This window comes from Aegilops tauschii, chromosome 3, assembly GCF_002575655.3.
Source record: "Aegilops tauschii subsp. strangulata cultivar AL8/78 chromosome 3, Aet v6.0, whole genome shotgun sequence".
In the NCBI taxonomy this organism is placed as follows: Eukaryota; Viridiplantae; Streptophyta; class Magnoliopsida; order Poales; family Poaceae; genus Aegilops; species Aegilops tauschii.
This window is the reverse complement of record NC_053037.3, coordinates 594,619,670-594,631,282: the sequence shown is the minus strand read 5'-3', so window position 1 is coordinate 594,631,282 and position 11,613 is coordinate 594,619,670. Positions and strand designations below refer to the sequence as shown.

At 46.6% G+C, this 11,613-nt stretch overlaps 1 protein-coding gene across 1 annotated transcript; it reads right to left on the bottom strand.

Annotated features, from left to right (window-relative positions):
• Positions 1-10,359: 10,359 nt before the first annotated feature.
• On the bottom strand, positions 10,360-11,178 carry LOC109746020 (uncharacterized). Its single transcript, XM_020305136.1, has one exon. The coding sequence runs from the start codon at positions 11,176-11,178 to the stop codon at positions 10,360-10,362; it is 819 nt and encodes a 272-aa protein (XP_020160725.1).
• Positions 11,179-11,613: the final 435 nt, after the last annotated feature.

The window sequence follows — 11,613 nt, the reverse complement described above, 5'->3', positions numbered from 1 at the left end:
TCCAGATTTCACAAGAGAACCAAGCACATCAAGAGACGCTTCAATTCCATCCGGGATTTAGTCCAGGTGGGAGACATAGAAATTTGCAAGATACATATGGATTTGAATGTTGCAGACCCGTTGACTAAGCCTCTTCCACGAGCAAAACATGATCAGCAGCAAGGCTCCATGGGTGTAAGAATCATTACTGTGTAATCTAGATTATTGACTCTAGTGCAAATGGGAGACTGAAGGAAATATGCCTTAGAGGCAATAATAAAGTTATTATTTATTTCCTTATATCATGATAAATGTTTATTATTCATGCTAGAATTGTATTAGCGGAAACATGATACATGTGTGAATACATAGACAAACAGAGTGTCACTAGTATGCCTCTACTTGACTAGCTCGTTGATCAAACATGGTTATGTTTCCTAGCCATTGACATGAGTTGTCATTTGATTAACGGGATCACATCATTAAGAGAATGATGTGATTGACTTGACCCATTCCGTTAGCTTAGGACTCGATCGTTTAGTATGTTGCTATTGCTTTCTCCATGACTTATACATGTTCCTATGACTATGAGATTATGCAACTCCCGTTTACCGGAGGAACACTTTGTGTGCTACCAAACATCACAACATAACTGGGTGATTATAAAGGTGCTCTACAGGTGTCTCCGAAGGTACTTGTTGGGTTGGCGTATTTCGAGATTAGGATTTGTCACTTCGATTGTCGGAGAGGTATCTCTGGGCCCTCTCGGTAATGCACATCACTTAAGCCTTGCAAGCATTGCAACTAATGAGTTTGTTGCGAGATGATGTATTACGGAACGAGTAAAGAGACTTGCCGGTTACGAGATTGAACTAGGTATTAAGATACCGATGATCGAATCTCGGGCAAGTAACATACCGATGACAAAGGGAACAACGTATGTTGTTATGCGGTTTGACCGATAAAGATCTTCGTAGAATATGTGGAAGCCAATATGGGCATCCAGGTCCCGCTATTGGTTATTGACCCGAGACGTGTCTCGGTCATGTCTACATAGTTCTCGAACCCGTAGGGTCCGCACGCTTAACGTTACGATGACAGTTTTATTATGAGTTTATGAGTTTTGATGTACCGAAGGAGTTCGGAGTCCCGGATGAGATTGGGGACATGACGAGGAGTCTCGAAATGGTCGAGACGTAAAGATCGATATATTGGACGACTATATTCGGACATCGGAAAGGTTCCGAGTGATTCGGGTATTTTTCGGAGTACCGGAGAGTTACGGGAATTCGTATTGGGCCTTAATGGGCCATACGGGAAAGGAGAGAAAGGCCCCAAAGGGTGGCCGCACCCCTCCCCATGGACTAGTCCGAATTGGACTAGGGAGGGGGGCGCCCCCTTCCTTCCTTCTCCTTCTCCCTTCCCTTCTCCTACTCCAACAAGGAAAGGAGGAGTCCTACTCCCGGTGGGAGTAGGACTCCCCCCTTGGCGCGCCCTCCTCCTAGGCCGGCCGCCTCCCCCTTGCTCCTTTATATACGGGGGCAGGGGGCATCCCATAGACACAACAATTGATCTATTGATCTCTTAGCCGTGTGCGGTGCCCCCCTCCACCATATTACACCTCGATAATATCGTAGCGGTGCTTAGGCGAAGCCCTGCGTCAGTAGAACATCATCATCGTCACCACGCCGTCGTGCTGACGAAACTCTCCCTCAACACTCGGCTGGATCGGAGTTCGAGGGACGTCATCGAGCTGAACGTGTGCTGAACTCGAAGGTGTCGTGCGTTTGGTACTTGATCGGTCGGATCGTGAAGACGTACGACTACATCAACCGCGTTGTGTTAACGCTTCCGCTTTCGGTCTACGAGGGTACGTGGACAACACTTTCCCCTCTCGTTGCTATGCATCACCATGATCTTGCGTGTGCGTAGGAAATTTTTGAAATTACTATGTTCCCCAACACCCGTTGTTTCGGGCAAGCCATGGATTGATGATTGTTGGTGGAGGGGGAGTAAAAATCTTTACCTTTCTGTTTGGGAACCTCCTATAATGTATGTAGTATGGAAGATATTGGGAACTCTTAGTTGTTATGTTGACAATGAAAGCATACCTCTCAAAATTATTTTCATCTCTGTTTTTGCTTCGAGCTCTGGCACCTCTGCAAATCCCTGCTTCCCTCTACGAAGGGCCTATCTTTTACTTTTATGCAAGAGTCAGTAGTATTCCTTCTTATTCCAACCTACTCTTTAGTTGGAAAGCATCATGTGATGGAAAGATCTAGGCATATATGGCCATTCAAATATATTTGAGCATGAATTATTACTGTTGACATTACCCTTGAGGTAAAAGGTTGGGAGGCGAAACATTAAGCCCCTATCTTTCTCTGTGTTCGATGAATACTATTTGTTCTAAAAATATGCTTTGAGTGGTAGCAATCATGGAAGACTAAATGATAGTTGAGTATGTGAAGTTTGCTGAATCAAAGCTCTGACATAGACTGTTCCTGAAAATAAGATGAACTGTAATTGTTTGATGACTAATAACACGGTTTGTTAGTTTTCAAGAAGGTTTATGATCTATACTTTAACATGTGAATAGCTTGTTACTTGTTTATGAAAAGTTTTATGAGTTGAGCTACTGTTATGACATATAATGATGCTAGAAAAGGTGATTGAAATTATCATTGATCAAACTTATGCACCTGCTAGCATTCACACTTCATAAATTATTTCTTTTATCATTTACCTACTCGAGGACGAGCAGGAATTAAGCTTGGGGATGCTGAAACGTCTCCAACGTATCCATAATTTATGATGTATTCATGCTATTATATTATCCATCTTGGATGTTTTATGGGCTTTACTATGCACTTTTATATTACTTTGGGACTAAACTATTGACCCAGAGCCCAGTGCCAGTTTCTGTTTTTTCCCTTGTTTCAGTGTTTCGCAGAAAAGGAATAACAAACGGAGTCCAAACGGAATGAAACCTTCGGAAAAGTTATTTTTGGAAAGAAAGCAATACGGGAGACTTGGAGTGCACGTCAGGGGATCAACAAGGAGAGCACGAGGCAGGGGGCGCGCCCACCCCCCTGGCCGGGCCCTCCACCCTCGTGGGCCCCTCGTGGCTTCCCTTACCGACTTCTTTCGCCTATATATTCCCATATACCCTAAAACCATCGAAGAACAGAATAGATCGGGAGTTCCGCCGCCGCAAGCCTCTGTAGCCACCAAAAACCAATCGGGACCCTGTTCCGGCACCCTGCCGGAGGGGGGATCCCTCACCGGTGGCCATCTTCATCATCCCGGCGCTCTCCATGACGAGGAGGGAGTAGTTCACCCTCGGGGCTGAGGGTATGTACCAGTAGTTATGTGTTTGATCTCTCTCTCTCTCTCGTGTTCTTGAGGTGATACGATCTTGATGTATCGCGAGCTTTGCTATTATACTTGGATCTTATGATGTTTCTCCCCCTCTACTCTCTTGTAATGGATTGAGTTTTCCCTTTGAAGTTATCTTATTGGATTGAGTCTTTAATGATTTGAGAACACTTGATGTATGTCTTCCGTGGGATAACCGTGGTGCAATGGGTTATTCTATTGATTCACTTGATGTATGTTTTGGTGATCAACTTGCGGGTTCCGCCCATGAACCTATGCATAGGGGTTGGCACACGTTTTCGTCTTGACTCTCCGGTAGAAACTTTGGGGCACTCTTTGAGGTTCTATGTGTTGGTTGAATAGATGAATCTGAGATTGTGTGATGCATATCGTATAATAATACCTACGGATACTTGAGGTGACATTGGAGTATCTAGGTGACATTAGGGTTTTGGTTGATGTGTGTCTTAAGGTGTTATTTTACTACGAACTTTAGGGCTGTTTGTGACACTTATAGGAATAGCCCAATGGATTGATCGGAAAGAATAACTTTGAGGTGGTTTCATAACCTACAATAATCTCTTCGTTTGTTCTCCGCTATTAGTGACTTTGGAGTGACTCTTTGTTGCATGTTGATGGATTGTTATATGATCTAGTTATGTTATTATTGTTGAGAGAACTTACACTAGTGAAAGTATGAACCCTAGGCCTTGTTTCCTAGCATTGCAATACCGTTTACGCTCACTTTTATCATCAGTTACCTTGCTGTTTTTATAATCTCAGATTACAAAAACCTATATCTACCATCCATATTGCACTTGTATCACCATCTCTTCGCCGAACTAGTGCACCTATACAATTTACCATTGTATTGGGTGTGTTGGGGACACAAGAGACTCTTTGTTATTTGGTTGCAGGGTTGTTTGAGAGAGACCATCTTCATCCTACGCCTCCCACGGATTGATAAACCTTAGGTCATCCACTTGAGGGAAATTTGCTACTGTCCTACAAACCTCTGCACTTGGAGGCCCAACAACGTCTACAAGAAGAAGGTTGCGTAGTAGACATCAGTAACTATCGTCCTCCAAGTCATCTTCTATGGCCTGTTCATCAGGGTTATCTTGCCTGTTGTCATGTTCTTCCTGTTCGGATGCAGCTCCGACAGGGTCTTCATTGTTTTCGGCGTCGCCCGGAGTACTATTTTCTCCGGTGCCAGTGTTGCCATCTTTTGAGTGACGAGGCTTAGAACGGCGTTTGGGGCGCCGGCGCTTGGACTGCGTCTCGGAGGGTTTATTCGCATCTGGCTCTTCTTTATCGTCGCCGGATCCTTTAGGTGTATCAACCATGTACACGTCGTACGAAGAGGTGGCCGTCCAACGTCCAGTAAATGGCGGGTCTTGGCCTTGCTCCTTGTCGGCATCGTCGTCCATACCGTCGATGTCTTCGGAGCCATAGTCAAGCACGTCGGTTAAGTCATCGACAGTGGCTATGAAGTGGGTGGCGGGTGGGAAGCAAAATTCGCCATCATCCACCACAAGTTCGAACCAAACATAGTTCGTCGGCGAGTCGCCTGCCAGGGATAGGTTTTTTAGTGAGTTTAGTACGTCGCCCATGGGCGAGTGTTGGAAGCCGTCTGCGGCGCTGAACTTGAAGATCGATAACCGATTGAGTTCGGTATCCGCGGACTCGCCGGGTTCGGAACTTGTCGCCGGAGACGAGTCCGGGGTTCCGTCGATGCGGATATCATATGAAATAGAATCTGTGTGCGGCTCCAACGCCGCGGAATCGGTGGCCGCCGTGATGGGGTTGAGCTTCCCATCTTCGGATGACTCGATCCGCTCCAGATCTAAGTCCAGAGTTGTTACAGGAGCTATCTCCTGGATGTGGCCTGCTGGCAGGTTTAAGCCATGCTCATCGGGGCGAAGGAGAACGATCGCCGCGGTCTCGAATCCGTAGAAGATCAAGTCTCCCCGGATGTCCGCAACATAGTTCAAGCTCCCAAATCTGACCTGACGGCCAGGGCCGTAGCTGTCAATCTGCTCCAGATGGCCAAGTGACTTGGCCCGCAGTACGAAGCCGCCGAATACGAAGATCTGTCCGGGGAGGAAGGTTCCTCCTTGGACAGCGTCATTGTCGACGACTGAAGGGGCCATCGAACCTTTCGTCGACGGCACAGTGGAACTCTCAATGAAAGCACCAATGTCGGTGTCAAAACCAGCGGATCTCGGGTAGGGGGTCCTGAACTGTGCGTCTAGGATCGATTTTAACAGGAGACGGGGGCACGATGTTTACCCAGGTTCGGGCCCTCTCTATGGAGGTAATACCCTACTTCCTGCTTGATTGATCTTGATGAATATGAGTGTTACAAGAGTTGATCTACCACGAGATCGTAATGGCTAAACCCTATAAGTCTAGCCTATATGACTATGGTAATGTGCATCTGTCTATTCGGACTACGCTCTCCGGTTTATATAGACACCGGAGAGATCTAGGGTTACATGGAGTCGGTTACATCAGAGGGAATCTACATAGTCGGTTGCCAAGCTTGCCTTCCACGCCAATCCGGACACGAGTATAGTCTTCGGCCTTCATGTCTTCGCAGCCCATCAGTCTGGCCCATGGATAACAGGCCGGACGCCCGAGGACCCCTTAGTCCAGGACTCCCTCAGCGGCGGCGCTCATGGCGCCGTGCCCTTCTTGAAGGCGCCGCTTTGGGAACCTTGGGGTTGGGTGGCGCTTGTGGGCTGTGGGCGACGGCGGTGGTGCGGACCTATCCTAGCATGGATCTACGTCTGTTGCTTGGAGATGGACCCGCGTAGGTGGAGTCGTCGTTTGGCGTCGTGATGGCGTCCATGGCGGAGGACCTTCCAAGGCCCGCGTAGGTGGAGGTCGTCGTTTGGCGTCGTAGTGGCGTCGATGGCGGAGGACCTGCCAAGGTTGACACCTCAATCTGCTCTGAAGATGGACCAGTGGAAGATGGCGGCAACGACACATGTGAGTGCGTCGGATCGGTTTGTGCCCCGAACCCGGTAGATGGCTCGGCCGGAGCCTCCGGCTTTAGATGTTATTCTTAGGTGAGAGGTCTGGGTATGTGGCCCGGCTTGCATCCCTTCATCATATGGATAGGAGTAGCGGCAGATGTTGTCAAGATGACGGATTCAGGCATATTGTTGTTCTACTTTGTAAGGTCCTCGAGAATAATCAATAAAATAGCCGCATGCATCTCCTAGATGCAGAGGCCGGGTTCATCCTCCTTTTCTAAAAAAGAAAATTAAACCCATATACAAGCAATCTCCTTGCCGAGAAATATGTCACAACTCACAACACAAGATGGGGTTTGCCGGTTTAGTAGTGCATGCCGCTTTGGCCGGTCCTATTTATGAGGAAATATAGGCGCAACATAAGGCAGAAACCAGCAGCCGTCGCGTAGAAACAGGCAGCGTAGGACATGTGGCACGGCAAATTAGATGAATATCTTAGTACTTTCTCTGTTTCTAAATATAAGTCTTTGTAAAAATTTTATTATGATCACATATGGATGAATCTAGATAAAATATAGATTCACTTATTTTGCTTCGTATGCGATCCATAGTGGAATCTCTTCAAAAACTTATATTTAATTCGTATGCGATCCATAGTGGAATCTCTTCAAAAACTTATATTTAGGAACGGAGGGAGTACATGATTGTACCAACTCCATGTCGACCGTGTCGGCTCACCTCGCCTCGAGACACACAAGGCGCTGTTTTCCTTGGCCAAGATGGTGGTGCCCCCCCCAGCGAAGTCGAACTTTTTTGGAGCTATAGAGGTTCGCTGGCGGTCATGGGCCGGCCCAGTCAGAGGCCGCCTGTGCGAAACTACGTCTCTTCGCCGCAAATAGCGGCACATAGGAGGTCCCGGTGCGCCGTGCGTGAACTTTCGTCTACACCGCAGGCGGCCGAGCGCGACGGACCAAAAAAACCTGGACCAGGCATATCTGTGCCTGGCTCCAGTCGTTGCTCCACTCATTTCGCTGGTTTCAGTGGATAGGCCCTAGGAAAAAATAGATAGCGACTGGGGTTGAAAGATTGCCGGACAGGCTGAAAAGTTTGGGCGAGATGTCGTGCCCGACTAATAAGAGGTGAAAAAGACCTTAAAGAAACAGAAAAATCTCGAAAGTGGTTTTCTGAGCTTGAGCTTATGTGAGCTCGAGTGACAAGTAAATCAAAAACAAATTGTATGTTTTTTACCAAACACTGACAAATGTTTAATTGCTTGCAAAGTTTCTTCACGAAATGACATTCGTGAAGACGTGGTAAAAAAATCGATGCCCCAAAATGCCTTTGTAAATACTCCCTCTGTACCGAAATATATGACGTTTTAACGATCATAGTGTAAATCTAGCTACGTTACGAAACTTTCCGAGTTTCCGAAAATGCCCTCCCACCTGCCCACTCCCATCCACTTGCTGCCCACTCTCACCCACACCCTCTCATTCCCCTCCCTCGTCGCCTCTCCGCATCGCCGCCGGCCACCGCAGCCCATTGCGTTCTCACTCCGGCAGCCCACCGTGTTCTTCCTCCTGCAGCCCAGCGCTTGCTTCCTCTCCTTCCTTTCCCACCGCTTGCTTCCTCTCCTTCCTTTCCCATCCCGAGGTCAAAAGAGTGATTTTTTATGCGCCGGTGAAGAGCTTCTGGGCGGCGGAGCTGGTGTGGGCGCCGACGCCGGATCCGCGTGCGCGTACGCTAGATCTGGGCGACGGAGCGGAGCAGCGGAGTGGCCCCCGGGAAGGATGCCTTGGCCGGCTGCGGGGGCCCTGGGTGGGGCTGCGCGTCTATGCGGCGACCTCATCGAGACCAAGAAGCCGGCGTCGGTGATGCTGCTGCACATCGATGACCTCCTCCCTCTCATGTGTGCCCGCCGTCGTGCACCGTGACAGGTAGGTCCATGGAACTTCCCTCCCCCCTGCTCGGGACGCCACCAAGGTCCGCCCCCTTCCTCCCTTCCCTTCCATTCCCTTGACTCGCGCACGCACAGTCGATGCAGGGAGAGGAGGACGACCCCAGCCATGGAGCAGCAACAACTGAAGTTTAAGGTCAAAGTGATGGTCATGGGTGAAATTAGGGACGATGCCCAGCAGCAACAACTCACCAACACCTGCTCCGACGCCATGGACCAACAGCAGCAACTGAAGGTCCCTTCTCCTCCATGCCTCGCTCTACCACTCTCTTGTTTCAATTTCGATTTCGTTCCCCTGATGCGGTGCTACTCAATTCTCGTGCTTGCTTGCTGCTCTGAGTTGTGGCCGTCGACATCAAATTTGCTGCCGAGTATTTAACCTTGCTGATATGTTAACTGTGTAAATTTCATATCCTAGGAGAGAGAGAAACCTCCTGTAAAGTACAGTAGTAGCTTGCCATTTCTTTCAGTCAACACAGAGTTTCAGACACAGGATGACTAACTGAATTGTAAAAAATGAGTTAGAGATTTAAGGGCCTCCTCTACAGTACAGTAGTACAGCTTGCCATTTTCTTTCAGTCAACACAGAGTAACAACCAATGATAGGATTTCATCTTGCACAGCTATAGCTGAAGACTTGGAGTACAAAGAAGAACACAGGACACTTATTATATTTGTGCTTCCATTTATTTGAAGAGGCACATGTTTGTTCACATATCAAATTTATTTGGAGTAACCGACTACTACAGGAAATGCTAGGAGTAGTTCCTATGTGTACAGCAACATGGATTCGAAAACTATCAATTTGATATGAAGAACTGCAGGAAATGCTAGCGTTTCTGATTCGAAAACTATAGCCCGTTCAGTAAATTTTGTGCACCCCAAATTTGTTGGTGCTTTACATGGAGTAGTGCTTGCTGCCAGTATTTAACTGAATTTAACATGTGTTAGAGCAACTAAGCTAGATGGTCAGAGAGATTTCTGCCATAAGTATCCCATAGTAATGTCCCATAGCCGGCGGTCCGTTCGGCAGTCTGAAATTGTACTTGCTGAAATTTCTTACTAGGATTGCTTGCTGAAATTTCTTGCTAGGAAATGCTAGGAGTAGATAGGAGTATTTCATATTGTACTTGTTCAAATTAGGGAGGACAACGGTACTATAGCACTGCAGAAGGAGTACTTTGTTTTAGAGATACTGAACTGAAACTTTTTCAGTTAATTAGGAGTAACAAGCAAGATGATTTCCAGTACCAATTTCTTAGATTTAAATTAACTGGAGCCTCTCCCCTCCTACTCCTCTCCTCATAAGAAGTTATACAGAGGCTTTACAAAACAAGGAGTTATTCAAATGATCATACAAATCAGAAAATTCGAAAACTTATCACAACAAGGAGTTATACAAATGATCATACAAATCAGAAAATTAAAAAACAAGGGAGTTATCTCCACACAAATAACCACAAGGATGCAACAAATATACTCCAGAAGCCTCATCTCAGGTCTCTTGACAACAAACATCTCAGATCTCATGACAACAAGCATCTTTGGTCTCATGACAACAAGCATCTCCGGTCTCTTGACAACAAACATCTCAGGCCTCATGACAACAAGCATCTCCAGACTAATGACAACAAGCATCTCCGGTCTCTTGACAACAAGCATCTCCGGTCTCTTGACAACAAACATCTCAGGTCTCATGACAACAAGCATCTCCGGTCTCTTGACAACAAACATCTCAGGTCTCATGACAACAAGCATCTCAGGTCTCATGACAACAAGCATCTCCGGTCTCATGAAAACAAGCATCTCCGGTCTCTTGACAACAAACATCTCAGGTCTCATGACAACAAGCATCTCCAGACTAATGACAACAAGCATCTCCGGTCTCTTGACAACAAGCATCTCCGGTCTCTTGACAACAAACATCTCAGGTCTCATGACAACAAGCATCTCCGGTCTCATGACAACAAGCATCTCCGGTCTCTTGACAACAAACATCTTAGGTCTCATGACAACAAGCATCTCCGGTCTCATGACAACAAGCATCTCATGCCTCTTCTTCCATTACTGAACCCTTTCCATTAGCTCTAGATTGTGTAGGGCGTTTGTGTAAACCTCTCGAGGGCATGATAGTCTTGGAGGTAGCTGCCCAAGACCCTCAAGCCTTTCTTTGTTCACATGTGGTGTTTTATACTCATTGCCCCCTGCATGGTTCAGGATCTCAATCATGCATGTCTGCAGAGTTAGGAAAATTCTGTTGAGCTTGTAAACCTCATAGCCTTCAAATTCCTCCAAAACACCCTTAATAAGGACTTGTAGTGTTTTAGGACTCAGACAATCTGTTAGGGATTGCAGCGAGTTGAAAAAACCGAGGTCAAGCACATTCAGATCAGGACTGTTGGCGGGCTGTTGTATTATTCTGATGTCAAGTCCAGTTTTTGCGACAGCGGCTAGAAATTCTGGGTCATCTAGCAAGATATGGGGCTTAGCATTATCCTGCTGAATGTAGATGGCCTGTCCAGCATTACTTTCGAGCCAAACGGCCTGTATCGCTGGCAAGACTTTCTCTATCAGGAACTCCCTCATCACTTTTCTATCGACCTTTATTGACTTTGTCTCTATTGTACCTCTAGGCCTGTTATCACTTCTCCTCTGAGCAGGAACTTCTTTCACGAATGGCCAGATACCGGTTTTCCCAGAGAAGGTCATGTTTCCTTCACTGTCCCACCTTGGCCTAGCAACAGCCGTCAAGAACATCACCTTGGCAATACAGTTGCCGTGTATATGCCTCGTAGGCTCTTCCTCCCCATCCAACAGATAGTAGGTCTTATTTTTCTTCGTCATATTGAACCATTTCTTATCAATGTGCACAACATTATGCATTGTCTTGAATTTAGGCCTTGAAGTTTCTATCGTTGTCTCATCAAGCATTGACAAACAAAAATTCATCCTATCCTTCTTATTTTTTCTTTCAGAGCTGGCTTCACACAGTTTGTATGCCTCTTTATCAAATTTAGCTTGAACTTTCCGTGCAGTGTGGTAGGGCTACATCCCAGTTGCCAAGCGAGTGATCTGATAGTGGACCTCTTGTGCAGTGGTATTGTAGGGATTTTCTCTAGATTAATGTCCTTTGGCTTTCTTCCACATCTTCTCTTTTTCTGATTGGAAACATCTACCTCTAAACCCTCTGCGATTTGCTCCATTGCCTTCTGCCAAACTCTTTGTATACTCCTCACTCCTACCTTAAAAAATTGTGCAAAGTCTTTCTTATCATTTCTTTTGAATTTGCCACCTCTACTCATGCACACTGCATGCAAT